The sequence below is a fragment of the Zootoca vivipara genome, chromosome 15, assembly GCF_965207765.1.
Source record: "Zootoca vivipara chromosome 15, rZooViv2.hap1.1, whole genome shotgun sequence".
Taxonomy (NCBI): Eukaryota; Metazoa; Chordata; class Lepidosauria; order Squamata; family Lacertidae; genus Zootoca; species Zootoca vivipara.
Window position 1 is genome coordinate 8,261,961 of NC_142598.1, and position 18,281 is coordinate 8,280,241.

Genomic DNA, 18,281 nt, shown 5'->3' on the forward strand with positions numbered 1-18,281 from the left:
ATTGGCACCCCATCCCACCCCACTCAAAATTCCCCCCTCTTTCCCCCTCTTTTCTTCCTAACCTAACACTGTATGTAACACTAATGTCTCACAACAAATGAAACTGATCTGTAGAAAACACAGCTTGAAAAAAGAGACAGTGCACGTATTTTTGTAAACTTTTTAAAAACTTTAATATTTTTTAAAACAACAACAACAACCATGGTGGCTGAAAACTTAAGGGAATTGCCACTGGAAGCATTGCCTGTATCTAAGATGCGGGTGGCGCTGTGGGTTAAACCACTGAGCCTAGGGCTTGCCGATCAGAAGGTCGGCGGTTTGAATCCCCGCGATGGGGTGAGCTCCTGTTGCTCGGTCCCAGCTCCTGCAAACCTAGCAGTTCGAAAGCACGTCAAAGTGCATGTAGATAAATAGGGAAGGTAAATGGCGTTTCCGTGTGCTGCTCTGGTTCGCCAGAAGCAGCTTAGTCATGCTGGCGACATGACCCAGAAGCTGTACGCCGGCTCCCTCGGCCAGTAAAATGAGATGAGCGCCGCAACCCCAGAATCGTCCATGACTGGATCTAATGGTCAGGGGTCCCTTTAACTTTAAGAGTGCATGAGGGCACCCCTGATCCCCACACCCCCTCTTTTCCCCTGGCAAAATTGCCCATTTGGAGAACACCTGTATGCATCATTGGCTCCCACTGGGGAATTACCCTCAGATCATTAGCAAGCAAATTGCTTAGCAAAAAATGACCAGCTATTAATGGTATTTAGATTTATCCGATGAAGAACTGTGCAAGCTTCAAATTGGGATTCACTGAATCCTGTTTTATTGCAACTTGGGGCTGTTCCCTTTTTTCCTGCATCAGCATCTCAGCCCATTTGCTTGGCACAGTGCAGACTTCCTGTAGCTGAAAAGTTTTTGTTTTTGTGACTGTGTGGAACCCAGTTCAGCTCCTGATTGATTGATTGTGTGACTGCAGCACATTGTTTATTGCTTTCATTTTATGGATCAATGGTCTCGTTAGATAGTAAAATTCATGTTAAATAGCTGTTTTAGGGGTTGTTTTTTAAAGTCTGGAATGGATTAATCTATTTTGCATTATTTTCTATGGCAAAGCGCACCTTGGTTTTAGAAGGCTTTGGTTTTGGAACGGACTTCCGGAACGGATTAAATTTGAGAACCAAGATACCACTGTATTGCTTTTAAAATAAGTAGCTCCTATATATTGGTAGTTTTTGTAACTTTGCCTTTTCAGGAAAGTTCTCCTCAAATGTGGGGTATAAATAAAATAAAATAAAATACAGTGGTCCCTCGACTTACGAAGTACTCGACTTACGAAATTTTGAGTTACGAATGAAAAAATAAATGGCTGCACGCTTACTTTTTTTGAAATCCTAAAGGAAAACCATTGCGGTTTTAGATGGGGTTTTCTTGACTTACGAATTTTAGATGCGGTTTACTCAACTTACGAATTTTTCCGTTTCCAATGCATTCCTATGGGAAAGCACTTTTTTCGACTTACAAACTTTTCGACCTACGGATGTGCATTCGGAACGGATTAAATTCGTAAGACGAGGGACCACTGTAAATAATTTCCAGGTCATTGGGGATGCTGGGAGCATACCTGCCAAGTTGCTGTCAGAGAAATAAGGGACCGGGCCGGAAATAGCAGACCGGAAGTAGCGCTGCCGCCATTTTGGAACTGGGCGGAGCATGCTCAGAAGTGACTTTTGATGCTGCTTTGCCCAGTTCCAAAATGACCGCCGTGCCAGAAGTCGCACTGCAGCCATTTTGGAACTGGGCAGAGCAGCATCAAAAGTCGCTTCAGAGCATGTTCCGCCCACTTCCAAAATGGCCGCCGCGCCAGAATAAACCGGGGAAAAACAAAAAAATTCGTTTTTTCAGCTAGGAACAGCTGGAAAAACGGGGATTTCCCGGGGAAAACGGGAGCTGGATGCCAGCAAAGTCTGGATGTGTGCAGGTTTTCCATCCCTGCAAATGCAGGTAGCAAAAGTAGCCGTGGATTTTTGAGTATCACAGATTTCCTTTCTCTCTCCCTCTCTTTCAAAATTCCAGGCCTTTTAACTCCACCACCGCATATTGCAGGACCTTATACTGGCCGAGGCGTTTTGGAGGCTACTGCAGGGCAAAGGGAGCATCTTGGCCTGCGGCTTCCCTTCCTTCCTTGGCGGAGGCAGTGGGGGAACCTCTGCCTTCCCCTTGCCCCACTCCTGGCTGGGGAGGAGGGTGATGGCTCGCTTGAAACAGCTTGGATTCCTTCTGGCAGTCTCTCTCCAGTCCTGCTTACAGCCCACTTTGTGTCAAGGTGAGTGCTCCCTTCGCTGTTGCAAACAGGAAAAGTGATCAGTATGGTGTGTCTGTGTGTGCACTGGCCTATATCTCTGGCCCTTAGAACTCTCCCCAGGCCACGTCCCCTCCCCAACCACAACTTCTTCCCCAAGCCTCATCTTCCTTGAGTGTTTTTTTTCTGGCTGCAATCAGTGGCGGAGGAACCCTCTCCGGCACCCGGGGCGGGACGAACCGCCCAGTGGTGCATGCGTTCCACGCGACAGCATGTGTGGCTGTCTGTATGGGCTGCCGCGCATGCGCACTCTGTACAGGATGCCACACATGCGTACTCGGTATGGGCTGTCGCCCGCGCAGCGTCTGTAAAGGCTGTCACGCACATGCGCCGTCCATGCAATGCATGTGCGGCATCCCGTACAGAGTGCGCATGCGCAGCAGACCGTACAGTCGTCGTGCGAGAGGCGTCCATACTGACTGTACGCACCCTCGGCCGCTCTACAGCTGGGGGCGGGGAGGCAGGGGCCAGCTTGTTCCCCCCCCCCAGAGTGGCACCCGGGGCAGCCTCCCTGTCCCCCACTCTGTACACCCCTGGCTGCAATGTGTCCTTAGACTCCAGTAATGACTTTTATTTCTCTGGAAAGAGAATGGAGAGGGAAGAGGGTTGTGTCCGTGTAGAAATTAGTGTACTGTACAAAGGGGAAATGTAATTTCATTTCTCTGTACACTTTTGTGTACTGGCGTTGCCCACCACTGGCATGTGGCCCCTGAAGAGTTGCCCAGAAGAGACGGTGGCCCTTGGCCTGCAAAAGGGTTTCCCACCACTACAGTAAGTGCTTAGAGCAGGCATCCCACAAACTTCGGCCCTCCAGATGTTTTGGACTACAATTCCCATCTTCCCCAACCACTGGTCCTGTTAGCTAGGGATCATGGGAGTTGCAGGCCAAAACATCTGGAGGGCCGCAGTTTGGGGGTGCCTGGCTTAGAGAGCATTCAGTGACCAGCAGGCAGAAAGCTTTCTCTAAAATCACCTTTCCCAACCCCACTATCAACAAATCTCCCCCTTTGGCATTAGCATGGATCTCAGTGTAACAGAACGCGCCCCCCCCCCCTGGAAACCTGCCACGAGTCAGTCATGCAAAGAAGTCATAAAAGTTACTGACATGCCTTAAAAAAGAAAAGAGCCTGTTAAACGGCTAGAAGCCTGTGTTTTTGTGCTGGCCAGAGGGGAACCCCCCCCCACTTGCATGGAAGCACAGAGTGGGATTCAACAACTGAGTCCCAACAGCAAGGACTTCTGCTTGTCCAATGGTGTTTCCCCACCCCCACACCTTTGCACCCACTGCACCCCCCTAAAATTGGCTCTGTGGAAATTGGGAGAACACCCAGAACAACACATGAGGGGGGGGAGGGGAAGGGGATTGTTTTGTCTGGCAAGCCAAATTGCTTGGTGTGATGGAATGGTAATGTTAGCGGGGTGCTGAATTCCTCAAGCTAATAAAGAAACGTGTTTTGAACCAAACAAGTTGGTGGGGGGGGGGGGGAAGGGTCCCCTTTACAGTACTTGGCTTCTGTGCTAGCTACTCACCTGCATGGGATTCCTGGTCGATTGGTTAAATGCAAGCCTGCCATAGGTTAACTTTTGGGGGGGGGCAGCCGGGGGGGGCAGGGGAAACCATTCATACCTAGGAACCTTTAAATTCCTAGGTATTACTGAATGTCAGCCCAGGGGTGGAGGAAGGGGGTGGGGGCATGTCGCCCTGGGTGTCACCACTGAGGGGGGTGACAAAATTCCAGGCGGCACTCACCATTGGGCCAGCAGCACGCCCAAGCCACGCGTCTCTCCTGGGACAGACTCGGTGGCTTGGGTGCGCACAGGCTCCGCTCTGCCCAAACGGTCCGCCCACCCCCTCCCCCTCATCTGTAGGGTGGCTGAGTGGGAGGAGGCAGGCAGACTCCTTGGAGGCCCTGCGGAGCGTCCTGCCCCGGCTCGTCCCGCCCCGCGGGTAGCTGGTCCTGCCCCTGAGCACAGGGCACACGCAGTGCCCCAGGCGCCCAATCGGCTTGCTCCGCCGCTGTGTCAGCCTTCAGATACTATTCAGTATAAAACACCATTAGATGCTGTATCTTGCCAAACAGTGTTGCATGCCAGCAATAGAATACAGTGGTCCCTCGACTTACGAACTTAATCCGTTCCGAATGCACATTCGTAGGTCGAAAAGTTCGGAAGTCGAAACGCGGTTTCCCATAGGAAAAAAAAATATTCGGAAAAATTTGCAAGTTGAAAAAACCGCATGTAAAAATTCGTAAGTCGAGGAAACCGCATTTAAAGCCGCCAACGGTTTTCGTTCGGATGTAGAAAAATTAGTAAGTGTGCAGCCATTTGTCCCGTTCGTAAGTCGAAACCTACAGATGTCGAGTAATTCATAAGTCGAGGGACCACTGTACTATTAGATAGCAACTACTAAATGTTGAGAGTCTATCAAAATAGCATGGATTTTTTAAAAAAATGGTTATCGGTACAAATACAGATGTAGAGTGTCTAGAGCAGGCACCCCCAAACTTCGGCCCTCCAGATGTTTTGGACTACAATTCCCATCTTCCCTGACCACTGGTCCTGTTAGCTAGGGATCATGGGAGTTGTAGGCCAAAACATCTGGAGGGCCGCAGTTTGGGGATGCCTGGTCTAGAGAATATTTAACTTTGAAATTTGCAGCAACAAAAAGGGGGGGGGGCAAATTCCTTTAAGCAAATTCATTTTGGGCATCAGAGTCACACACCCTTCTTTCTAGGGTTCAATTTAAGGGTGTATAGGTCTTTGGATTCTTCTTGGTCCTGAAATAGTTTGAAGGAAAGACGCCTGATCATCCCCGAAAGCAGAACGGAGCTCCTTTTTCTAGGAATGTGTCAGAGCCACTTTGGACTTCCTTGAAGTGTTTTTGTAGGCTTCACCAGTCAATTGCAAAGCACTTTCAGGGCGTGCCTCTGGCTCCCTTGGCTCAAGGAGTGAGCTCTGTCTGACTCACTCGTGCCCTCCCCAGCACGGTGGGTGTGGATTCCCTGGAACACAAGAGAGAAGGCACAAACCAGGTTGCTCCACCAGGCACCCTCTGGTTCCTGGGCAGTGCCCAGCCTGAAATGGAAACCGAATTCCCCAGAGAAAGAACTATCTCAACAAGAACCACACCTGTCCCAGGAGAGGTTGAAAACCATGGGCTTAGTTCTGTAAGTGAAGGCTACTGGAGGAGGGGGAGGTCTGGTAATTAAGGCCTCGGGTGCCCAAGGGAGGTCCTTTCTGAAATGCACCTGTCTCCAAATGTCATTGATGAAGAACCCCCATGAATAGTGCAGAGCCTGAGGACGAGTTGGGCTGTCATTAAACAGAAGTACAGTGGAACCTCGGTTTACAACTACCTCTGTTTATGAACGCCTCCGTTTACGAACACCGCAGACCCGGAAGTGTTTACATCCGGGTTCCGCGGGGTCAGATGCGCAGATTGTGCATGCGCAGAAGTGTGCCTCCATTTACAAACGCCTCCATGGAACGGATTGCGTTCGTAAACTGAGATTCCACTGTACTGTTTTGGGCGGGGGACAGGGCAGGTTTGGGAGACTCCCTGGTCCTGAATGCAGTAACTGTGCCCCTGAAGGACCAGGTTCTCAGCCTGGGAGTCAGTTTGGACTCACAGCTGTCCATGGAGGTGCAGGTCAATTCTGTGTCCAGGGCAGTTGTCTATCAGCTCCATCTGGTACTCTGGCTGAGACCCTACCTGTCTATATAGCGTCTTGCCAGAGTGGTCCATGCTCTGGTTATCTCCCTCTTGGACTACTGCAATGGGCTCTGTGTGGGGCTACCTTTGAAGGTGACTCAGAAACTACAACTAATCCCAAATGCAGACTGGTGACTGGGATTGGCTCCTGGTACCAGGAGCCAAGGGATCCAGGTGGCGCTGTGGGTTAAACCACAGAGCCTAGGGCTTGCTGATCAGAAGGTTGGTGGTTCGAATCCCTACAACGGGGTGAGCTCCCGTTGCTCGGTCCCAGCTCCTGTCCACCTAGCAGTTCAAAAGCACATCAAAGTGCAAGTAGATAAATAGGGACCGCTCCGGCGGGAAGGTAAATGGTGTTTCCGTGTGCTGCTCCGGTTCGCCAGAAGCAGCTTTGTCATGCTGGCCACATGACCCGGAAGCTGTCGGCGGACAAACGCTGGCTCCCTCGGCCTATAGAGCGAGATGAGCGCTACAACCCCAGAGTCGGACACGACTGGACCTGATGGTCAGGGGCCCCTTTATCTTTACCTTTACCAGGAGCCAAAGACAGTTGGTGCTGTCTTAAAACCCTAAACGGCCTCGGCCCAGTATACCTGAAGAAGCGTTTCCAGCCCCCTTGTTCAGCCCAGACACAGGTCCAACTCCGAGGGCCTTATAGCGGTTCCCTCACTGCGAGAAGTGAGGTTACAGGGAACCAGGCAGAGGGCTTTCTTGGTGGTGAATGTTGACATCTTCCAAGTCTAACAGTCTTGGGGGACACAATGCCAGGCCTGAAACCATGTTTGATAGCTCAGGCAGAAAATCGGTAGGGCAGTAACAGTAACTGCCCCCCAACCAGCCCCCAAGCACACCTTGGAGGTACACTTGGTACTCAGGGGGCATTGCTGGGGGAGGCCAACCCCACACTGCTGCCCCACCTAGGCCTTACTTATAGATGCCCCATTGGCTTCTTCATCCTTGATTAAATTGGGGTGAGGGACATCTTATTATGGACCAACCTGGCATTTTCAAGCCTCACCCAGAGACCCAGGTCAAGTTGGCATAGTCACCACCAAATCTTCAGATGGGAAAAGGGTCAGAACATGACACAGGCTGTATTTGCCCGTGCCACAGTCCAGACTCCAAAGGTCTGAACTGAGCTCTCCTCAACTGGTTCACCCTTGATCCAGTGTCAAATCTCAAGCTTGTCCATGACCACCGGAATTGGGCTCTCTGGTGCTTCCCTCAAGCAGTCCAAGGTTTGCTCTTCCAGGCACGTGATAGACTTAATAAATAACTCCTGGATGCCTCAGCAAAAGCAACACCCCCACCCACTAACCAGCAGGTAAGAAATAAAACTCAAACCCGGACACCCCCCATTCCCTAGAGACCGTAGCGTGTGAGGTGCTATTTGTTTCACCATGTGTGCACATCACTGATACATGCTCTGGCAACTACTTTATGCAGTGAAATAAATGTGCAAATGTGCTTCATGGGTACATGGTGTCGGTTGGGTGCACTGTAAACCTCTGCGGTTCAGAAGCCAAAACTATAATGTGTAGGCCACAGGGTAGACACTTTTCAATGCTGTTTTAAATTTGTTATGTACAGTGGTACCTCTACTTACGAATGTTTCCTCAGTGGTGCCTCGCTAGACAAATTTAATTCGTTCCACAGGTCTTTTACCGTGTTTCTCACATTTTAAGACACCGTCTTATAACTTTTTTCCCTCAAAAAAACACTGGGTGGCTTATTTTCAGGGAATGTCTTGTTTTTATTACGTCAGGAGCAGTGCCCCTCTTGCTCCCTGGCTCCCTGCGGGGCAGGATTCTTGACTGAAAGAAAAGGACGGGCAACAGCCACCACCAAACTCCGTGAGAGGGAGTCTGAGGGAAGGGAGGTGTGTGCGTCCCTGGCCCAGCCCTCTCTCCCCGGCCCTGGGATGTTCGTGAGGGAGGGAGGGAGGGAGCTCCTCCGAAGGGCTGCTCTCTCTCTCTCTCTCCTCCCAGGTGGGGACTCACTTAATAGCAATCTGCTACACTGGAGCTTCTTAAATTTAAACCAGTACAGTATAATGGAATCTATCTGTGTGATGCAGTACGTATAGCAAATAAGGATCTCTACCAGCCAGCCCAAGACTTAAGAGCGAAAGTTCCAACAATGTAGCACTTTGTAGCACTGATAGCAAAGAGGCTACCGGCTGATAAGAGATACTGTAGAAAACAAGGCAGTTGAGCAGCAATTAAAATGGTAAATGGTAGCAATTGTAGCAATTGAGCCAGCAGGAAAGCGGGGTGAGATAATCTGCTGGTCCTAACTGCTTCTCTTACCCACAAAATGTTAACTTTTAGCAGCTCCTAAACAGCGAGAAGCCACCGGCAGCGATCCCGGTACCAGTAAAAATCCTTAAAGGGGCAGCTCTACAGACAAGCAATAGAAAGAAAAAGAATCCTCACTTTTTAAAAGGTTTTTAAAAGGGGGGAAGGTGGGGGGAAGCGAGAGGTGGGCTGTGTGTGTGTGTGTGTGTGAGAGAGAGAGAGAGAGAGAGAGAGAGAGAGAGAGAGAGAGAGACACGCAGGGGAGAGAGAGAGAGAGAGAGAGAGAGACGCGCACACAGAGTCTCTCCCTAAAGGGGAAGGCAGCGTCTTCAATCGCCCCTCTTTTCTTCCTCCTGTTTCATCTCCTCCCCACCGCAAATGCCACTTTTCTCCTCTTCACTCACACAGCCTAGCTAAAAAAAAAAAAAATCGAACGGGAGGGGAAATCACGAGTCTGCAGCAACCAGCAGCTATGGCTCTTCGGTGCATTTTTACAAGCTTTTAAAAGAAATACGTGTCTTTGGAGCGACAGCAAAATGGGGAGAGATTTTTAGGGGGGGGAGTTTGCTGGCGGGAGGGGGGAAGGGTCTATCACTATGTCTTATTTTCGGGTTATGGCTTATATCGCACAATTGCTTAGAAATCCTGCTATGTCTTATATTATGCCTACGTCTTAAAAAAGGAGAAACACGGTATTATAACGAAAAATTCGTCTAGCGAATCCCATAGGAATGCATTGATTTATTTTTTTAAAAAAAATTGCCCATAGGAATGCATTAATTGAATTTCAATGCATTCCTATGGGAAACCGCAATTCGCTAGACGAATTTTTCATAAAACGAATTCGTCTAGCGAGGCAACCTCCGCTCAAAAAACCCTTTAGTTAAGCGGAAATTTCATTAAGCAGGGCATTCGTTAAGCGAGGCACCACTGTACTTACAAACGGAGCTCTGTCCGCCATCTTGGATGCGGTTTAGATAGGATTTTTTCTACTTATGAATTTTTAGATGGGGTTGCTTCGACTTACGAATTTTTTCTCCCAATGCATTCCTATGGGATTCGACTTACAATTTTTTTCGACTTACGAATGTGCGTTCGGAACGCATTAAATTTGTAAGTAGAGGTACCACTGTATGCTTTTACAGTTAGGAGTCAGTATGAAACATTTTATGTAGTAACAAATCAATGCAAGGAACAACAATACCCCCCCCAAAAAACCTTATCTCTCCTCTCTGCATGTCAGTGGGGGTGGGCCCTGGGGGGATGACCTCTTCTCTCCTTGAAGGGGGATCAGCAGCAAATGCAGAGATGGCAAAAGTTTACCCGCTCTGCAGTTGCACCGGCTGCTCGACCTCCCCTCCCACTGCCATAAATAGGGTCACATGTGTGCCCCTCCCCTTGCCACCACACAACTGAACTGCAGGTAACTCGCATCTTGTGTGAGGGTTCAGTTCCAGTGGTCCCCACGTTATTTGGGAAAATGCATGAAGTCGGGAACATCTCAAACGGTCCTCCTTCCCTGGCAAGGTGGGGCTTTGAGATGGCAGCACAAGGGCTCTTGCAGTGTCCCAGAGCCCTCATGCCTCCGTCCCGAAGCCTAGTTAACACTTTCCCAGCTTGGGGATGGAGATGGCAGGGCTCTAGGACCCTGCTAGAGCCCATGCACCCCCTTTCCAAAGCCAAGTCCGTGATGATTTGATTTGCGCAGGTGGCGGCAGGAAGTAAATGCTTCAATCGGTAAAATAAGCGTCAAGATGCGAGCTACCTGTAATGTGAGATTCACATGCTTTGGGTTAAAAGGTGTATCTTCAGTGCATTTTTTGTCGTCTAATCCGAACCCTTAAAAAAGAGACATTGCACGTTCTTTTGCAATTCATGGAAATCTTTTAATAAAATTATTTTTTTTAAAAAAAGTGTGTCTGTGTGTGAAGACCTCATGAATTGGTCCATTCTGCAATATGGCTCTCCATGGGGAGAGTGCCCTATGTTGCACGTTACTTCTTGGCTGTGGTTTAATGAAACAGGGAGGAGTTAAAATGATTTGTTGCCTGGCCAAAGATGACCTGAGTCATGTGGAAGCTTGTCCTCCTTCTCTAATGCCTACTGTTTGTCTCTCTCCAAAACAAGGCACTAACAGCACTCCAGTGGAGACCACAGCCTTGCCTCCCGCTACTTCATATCGCCTTTCGGTATGTATGTCTGCCTCTCTTGGGCACGCTCTGTGTGTGTCAGCTTTTTTTGGGGGGGGGGAGGTGAGCTTGATGTGGATGCCTAATGCTGCCTAAAAGAGGGACATCATTGTCTGGGCAAGGCAGGTGCAGACTGATTGTAGCTTAGCTCGATCTGCCTTTCCTTACCCCAGGCAAGGGCACCTTGGGTCTTTTGAAGCGCTTGCCTGCAGTGGCAAATTGGATAGATATTTACATGCTTGAGGCTTGCGGCTATTATCACCACTACCCAAAAATGACTGCAGCCAATTGAGACAACATGGTAGCAGATTCAAGGGGGGGGGGAATAGAAGAGGGCTGGATTTGGCCTCCTTCCTGTGCTGTGGTCAGTTGAGCAGCAATGTTGACGTCAAAGGACTGGGTTTGGGCAGCATCTCTGGGGTTAAAACCTGGCTTACAGTTAAGGTTTGCACCTGTCACATGACCCTCCTGGTGCTGGGCTGGTCATCCGTTTGCTCACAATTGGTCCAAGCTACACCAGCAAGCTAAGTCATTGATGATGTATAGATGGTATTTAACACCAGCAAAATTAGCTAACATGTATAGGATGAGTAATAAAATGTGCTGGAAATGTAATGAGAAGGAGGGAGAGTTTTATCATATGTGGTGGAAATGCGAAAAAGTTAAAAGATTTTGGGAAATGATATATAATGAACTGAAAAAGATTCTTAGGTACACCTTTCCCCAAAAACCTGAGGCATTTTTATTAGGACTTATTGGACAAGAGATTGCAAAGGAGGATTATATAATGTTTTTGTATGCGACAACCACGGCTAGGACTTTGTTAGCCCAAAAATGGAAAACTCAGGATTTACCAACGATTGAAGAGTGGCAGACAAAAATGTTAGACTATGCGGAATTAGCGAGACTGACTAGCAGGATCCGGAACCAGGGGGAGACAAGGTTCCAAAAAGATTGGAGCAAATTTGGGGACTATATGGAAAAGAACTGTAGAAGTTTAAAGACACTTGCAGGACTGAAATAAATCCTACAAATTGACTTTAAATGGATGGAATAAAGGAACTGCGAGATAAGATCTGAAAAGAAAACCAAATGAGGGGAGGGAGGGAAGTCAAACTCGGCAGAGCATTGGGAATGAGAGATTTGGGAAGAATTGCTAAAAAGATAATTGTGTGTGTGGTATTTGTTTTTTGAATGTTTGTTTGTTTATTGTCTTTAATGTGTTTATTTGGAAAACTAAATGAATTGCTTTTTTTTTTTTTTTTTTAAAAAGTTAAGTCGTTGATCTGGGCAGCCACATTTTCAAGAGATGCCCATGCCCATTTTGATTTGTGCAGTTAAGGTGCGCAAGTCTAAGGAGCATGCAGGGGAGACCAGGCTCCTCCCCCCCCCCCGCGGCATGTTAGGCCCTTCCTCACTTTCCTCCACTGTAACGATGTTCTCCCCCTTTTTCTTTCCCCACGGCAGAAGTCGGAGCTGGAGGCAGCCATTGCTGTGCCGTGTGTTTTGGGGGGGCTCCTGCTGATCGGCCTGCTGGTTTTTATGGGACTCAAAATCCGGGAGAAGCGGCAGACAGAGGGCACATATCGGCCCAGCAGTGAGGAGCAGGTGGGTGCCCGCGTTGAAACTAACACCAACCTCAAGCTTCCCCCGGAAGAGCGACTCATCTGAGATGGGGGGAAAGGGCTCTGCTTTTGGGTCTCAGCTTGGACGTAGCCATTCAACACACTGGACTCCAAAAAAACCAAAAACACTAACATTTAAAAGGGTGGTTCTGCTGCTGCTGCTGCTGTTGCTGGTGTTGGTGTTGCTGGTGCTGCCGCCAGGCTTGAGATTTCCCGGCAAGCCTCTTAAAGCTTTTCCTGCAGGCTGGATGTGAACTGCTGTACACAGGAGACACCCCCAATGTGTTTTAGAAAGGGCTTTGAGGAGCGGCTGGATCTCATACATGCACACTGCCGGGAATGGCTAGAGGCAGACAGTTCAAGGCAAGATTGGACCCTGCCTCTCTGGGCACACAGAAGAGAGAGGGCTGCCCCGGCCCTCAGCCCACACAATGCCAACCGCACAGTGCTAGATCTCCCTTCTTTATGCTGCCCCAAAGAACGAACTCTTCTGACTCTAAGTGGGAGTGCGTGGAATTGCAACTGGAGCTGACACAGGAGTCAGGAAAAGAGCAGAAGGTGGTTGGGGAGGCTGCTCCTGCCACGTTCGATCTGGGGCAGGCCTGCCCTTTTTATTTTTATGGAAAATGTATTGCGCTGTGCCTTTCAGAATGCCACTATTTAATAAAAGCAAATCTCCCTTCTCTGGCAAGAGAAAAGTCGACACAACCTAGAGTGTTATTACCCCGTTGCCTTACAGCTGGCCAGTTTGAGTTGGCAGGTGGCTCTTAAAATGTTTCGTAGTAGGGAAGGGGAGAGCTGTGGCCCTCCCAGGGGCTCTGGGGCTACAGTTTTGCCATTCTGGCAGGGGCTGGTGGGAGCTGGAGTCCAGCAGCAGCGCCACAGATTCCTCCAGCCCTGTTTTAAATGAACTAAAGGAGGACCATACCAAACAGAAACCGATCAAATAAACAGAGGCAGGCCTCCAAAAGGGTCTCAACAAGATATTGTTAACCCAATTACAAAACTATGCTTTAGGCCAGGCATCCCCAAACTTCGGCCCTCCAGATGTTTCGGACTACAATTCCCATCATCCCCAACCACTGGTCCTGTTAGCTAGGGACCATGGGAGTTGTAGGCCAAAACATCTGGAGGGCCGCAGTTTGGGGATGCCTGCTTTAGGCATTTCACGTGTGCTTTAGCCCAGGCCCTCCAGCTGTTTTCGGACTACAACTCCCATCATCCCTAGCTAACAGGACCAGTGGTGGGGGGTGATGGGAACTGTAGTCCCAAAACAGCTGGAGGGCCAAGTCTGGGGATGCCAGCTTTAGCCTGTTCAAAAGCACCTTATGCACATTATTTCAAGTCTTTCCAACAACGCTGGAAGGGGTAGGTCAGCACGATTATCCCCATGTTACAGATTGGGAGGGAACATTCAGGCCAGCCCAAGTTGTCCTTGTGAACGCATGATTTGAACTGAGGCCTTCCTGACTCTCATTCAGTCTCCTAGCTTTTGCTCCACATCAGTTTCCATCAAAGGCTACTCTGCCCGATTTTCGGTGCCCAGGCATGGGTGGAGCGGCACCGGAAGTCTCTTCTACACATGTCCGGAAGTTGTGTAGAAGCAACTTCCGGTGCCGCGCCGCTGCTGATCCCGCATTTTTCAGCGGGAGACTTGGCAGCTATGGCCTCACCCTACAATGGTATTTGGTCTGTCTCAAGTTGATGGTGAAGCCAAGGCACTTGGGTGCCTGAGAAGTGAACTCCAACTATAACAGCCCTGTCGCTAATGAATATAAAGCAGCATTCACCAGGGTGCTCTCCTGCCTAAGTCCCATTCCAGCTAATGGGAGCTGTACTAGAGCATAATTAGGAGCTGCCCATAGCTCAGTTGTGGAAGGTATTTGAATTCTACAGTTCTGGCAGGTCCTTCCAGGCAGTGATTGTGAGTATCAACCTTGTGCCTTGAGCTGAGGGCGGGGGGATATCCTAGATATTTTATGTGCCCTTTCCAGAAACCTCCTCAGGCTAACTTAAAAAAAATGGAAATCTACCCTTTTGGGAGACTTAAACCTATTGGGGGGTGGTAAGAAAAGCTCCCCCTTCCTTGTCTTTATAAATGATGCCCTTTCTTGTGGCTTGTTTTTGACCCTTAACGTTTGTCCGTCTCTCCTTTGACTTTTCTCCCATTTGCCATCAGATTGTGTTTCTATTATATTCTTAGAAAGGAGTAATTATTATTATTTTCTCCAGAGGGCAAAGAGCTACGCTGGCATCCACATTATCATCATCATCATTAGAATTTATATACCGCTCTATACCCAGAGATCTCAGGGTGGTTCACATAAAAAGGTCACAGTATATAAAATCAAGATAAAAACAATAACCCAATAATACACACACACACCCCGAAAAAACCCCAGCCACATTTTAAAAGGGTATGGGATGTTGATCAGGTCAGCCAAATAACCTGACAGGACCTGGTTCAGTGGAACAGTGACAATTCAAAGGGTGGCAAAGTCTTTTATTCCACCACAGGCACTAGGTGGCAGAACTGCATTGCACAACTGGCTTCAGCGGTTCTGTGCCACCAGCGTCCTGTCTCTTTAAGGGAACTCCTTTTTTTAAGGGCAGCTCTGTTTTTTGCACTTCCTTTCTGATCCACGACTCTCTTAGTTTTCCCAAGGAAAGGTGATTGTGCCTTGCTCTGTTTCCACCTCCCTCTTGGGTTTGGAAACGCACAATGTTTTTTACCTGGGGAAAGTTGGCTGGAGACTGCAGCCTGCCTACAGACACACAGTTTCAAATTGGCAATGCATAAAAAATGAATAAATCTGCCATTGAATCATAGAACTGTAGAGTTGAAAGGTATTATTCCAGCACCTTGAAATGCCAGACTAGCAAGTGTTTCCACCCTCATTGACCCTCTGTGAACGAGGGCAGACAAGCTAACCTGCTGTTGTTTTTCCTTTCAGAAGTCTCCACTGTGTGAAACACTTGGTCAATGAACTTGCCCTCTAGTTTTGTTTTTTCATTTCTTAAAGGGAGGGGCCACCTCAGTAGATTGCCTCGGTATAAACTGGAGTTAGCCCAAAATACCAATGGACAATTAAGGCTGGTCACAAAGACTTGTGTCATACATTTAAAGCACACCCCACCCACCCTAGAATCCTGAGAACTGTAGCTTACCCCCTCGCAGAGCTACAGTTCTCGGGAATCTTTTTTGAAGGGGAGGGGGGAATGTATTTTAAATTTCCATGAGGAATTTTTCCTGCATGCACTGTGGGGCTTTTGTACAGCTTCCTTTTGCCTCAGTAGGATGTGTGTAGGAAAACATCTCTGGGGAATATTGTCCAGATTGGCTATCTGCAGCTCTAAGGCCGTCCAAAAGCCTGCCGCTTGGAAGTGTCAGCCGCTGTAGCCTTGAGGAATAGAGGTTTGGCTCTCACTGTGCTTCACTCAGATGTTACGTTTCCAACAAAATATATCATTAAAAAGACACAGCATTCATGGGACACTGCTTGCTTTTAGTCCTGGGTCTCCTTAAGCTTCTCCCACAATATTATTTACACGATATCTTTCCAAACTTGAAACCACTGTCACGGAAAACTCGAAAGAGTTATTCTGGGTGTTAATGATTAAATTGCAGACCAAATGACACAAAAGCCAATTGGGAAATGGGAAACCCAGCCAGATGGGCAGGGTATAAATAAATTATTATTATTATTATTATTATTATTATTATTATTATTATTATTATTGGCTTTTGTCCTCTGCTTAGTGGTTCAATCCACAGTAATCAATGCAATATACAACAGCATCTCAATTGGCTTTTCACTGTAATAATCAGGATCTCGTTACATGCTTTTAGATGTTAACTTGATAAGGTACAAATGCATGTCATATCTAGGCATGTGTAACAGGAGGTTGCGTTGGGCTATGTGATGTGTCCTCAGTAGCATTTTGCCATTAGAGGCATTTTACCAAGCTGTTTGCAAAGGCAAGGCAATGTGCACGAGTTATACTATGTTTTTTTAGGAGGAGGGAGAAGGCAGCTTAGAAATGTACTCTTCTAAGTCTGAATGCTCAGATGTCTCCTTGCACCCCTGATCCAATTGTTCTTTCACATCCTTGAACAGGTGGGATACTCAGCCAAATCAAATATGACAGTTGCTAAAACATGCAACTCTGATGCCAGAAGTGAAACCACTATTGCTGTATGATTCCCTGGTGGATCTCCCGGTGGATCAGGTCCACCTCCTCAAGCCAACAGGCTCCACTGCTTGCAGATCCATCTCCCCATAAGGCAGTAGCGTTGTGCAATGCCTCGGCATGGAAAGCTTCCACCCTAGAGGAGGAATGGTTAGCATCTGTTACAGAGAAGGAAGGGTACCTCTCTCTTCCTTCTCATTGCAAAGTCAACCCACTGTTCTTTCTTCACTGAAAATCTTCCCCTCTCCCTTTTCCTAAAATAAACTGAATTTTTATATTGTTGCTGGTTTCTGTTGATGCTTTGAGAAGACAAGATGTATGGGAAGCCGGTGCTGTTACCTTGTGCTCTGAGAACATATGCACCTTACCTTCCAAGTCCCGGACTGCAGAATCTGGGACCGGCAGCCGTGTGACACCGGAAGTTGCGTCGAAGTAACTTCCGGTGTCGCTTTGCCCTTCTATGGGCACCAAAAATGGCCGCCGCCAGCTTCGAAAGTCGCTTGTACGCATGTCAGGAAGTGCGTCACGCAACTTCCGGTGTCGCTCCGCCCATCTATGGGCACAAAAAATGGCCACCGCCGACACCGGAAGTCGCGTCTATGTACTTTTGGACATGCGTAGATGCGACTTTTGAAGCCGGCGGCGGCCATTTTTGGTGCCCATAGAAGGGCAAATCGGAAAGAAAAAAAATGGCCGCCGGCAGGAGAAAATAAAGGAGAAAAACGGGAGACGAAGTGATACGGGGGACCACCAGGAAAAGGTAAGTAAAAACGGGGGTTTCCCGGGGAAAACGGGGTACTTGGCAGCTATGATATGCACTGCCCTGTCCATAAGTATTCCCCTACTCCTGCAAGTTCTTATGTACACATGATTTTCTTTCCCTAATGCCTTGTGCCAGCGACAGGTACTGTACTGCATGGATGGGGAATTGGCAGCCCCAAACAGACACCATGGCTAAATAGGGATGATGGAAGTTGCAGTCCAATAAGATTGGGGGGGCGGCACAGGGCCCCCATTCCTGTCATACTGGGAGCCTCCCTTCCCTTTGCAAGTCGTCTCAGAAAATTCAAAGCTTACCCTCATCTGCAAAGTGTCACTTCCTCTGCTTTCATGTGCGTCGGCTGGGGACTGTGAAGTAAAAGTGCCCCCAAACTGCTGGCCCATTGTTCTGCCTGGACACTGAGGTCCAGCTCCAAGGGCCTTCTGGCAGCTCCCTCACTGCGAGAAGTGAGGTTACAGGGAACCAGGCACAGGGCCTTCTCGGTAGTGGCGCCCTCCCATCACATGTCAAGGAAATAAGCAACTATATGATTTTTAGAAGGCATCTGAAGGGAGCCCTGTTTAGGGAAGTTTTTTTAAAAAATGTTTGATGCTGCCCAGAGTGGCTGAGGAAACCCAGCCAGAGCAGTGGGGTATAAATAACAAATTACTATTATTACTGTATTATTATTATTGTTGGGGGGAGAGATTGTGGACAGATATTCCATCTGATAGTTGCTTGATCTAGTCTTCCTCTGGCATCCTTTCCTCTAGAAAGGACGTTCTCCTTCCTTGTAGGTTTTTAAGCAGAGGCTGGATGGCCATCTGTTGTGGATGCTTTAGCCAAGATTCCTACATTGTGGGCAGTTGAACTAAATCAGGGGTCCCCAGACTTACCCGCCTTCGGGCCGGAGGGCGGGGGAGTGCGCGCGCAGTGGGCCGGAGGGTGGGGGAGTGCGCGCCAGTGTGCATGCACACACCCATTTGCTGGCGCGCGCTTCCAGGCCGGAAAAATCGCCGAAAATTGTTTGTGCGCATGCGTATGGGCCTTCCCCGACCCGGAAGTGCACCGGAAATGACCTCTTCTGGGTCGGGAGAGGCCCATACGCATGCGCAGAAACGATTTTCGGCAATTTTTTTCAGATCTGGAAGCGTGCA

At 48.6% G+C, this 18,281-nt stretch overlaps 1 protein-coding gene across 3 annotated transcripts in view; it reads left to right on the top strand.

Annotated features, from left to right (window-relative positions):
- The window catches only part of CRB3 (crumbs cell polarity complex component 3), a 30,224-nt gene extending 13,578 nt beyond the window's left edge, over positions 1–16,646 (top strand). For 2 of the 3 annotated variants that reach the window (XM_035097026.3, XM_060268697.2), the window contains exons 2-5: positions 2,065–2,314; positions 10,487–10,548; positions 12,016–12,156; positions 16,292–16,646. In XM_035097026.3, the coding sequence (XP_034952917.1) occupies positions 2,239–2,314; positions 10,487–10,548; positions 12,016–12,156; positions 16,292–16,375 (363 nt within the window). In that variant the 5' untranslated portion in view covers positions 2,065–2,238 and the 3' untranslated portion in view covers positions 16,376–16,646. Of the gene's footprint in view, positions 1–2,064; positions 2,315–10,486; positions 10,549–12,015 lie in introns of all 3 variants that reach the window. The other variant, XM_088658335.1, reaches the window with a different exon arrangement.
- The last annotated feature ends 1,635 nt before the right edge of the window (positions 16,647–18,281 follow it).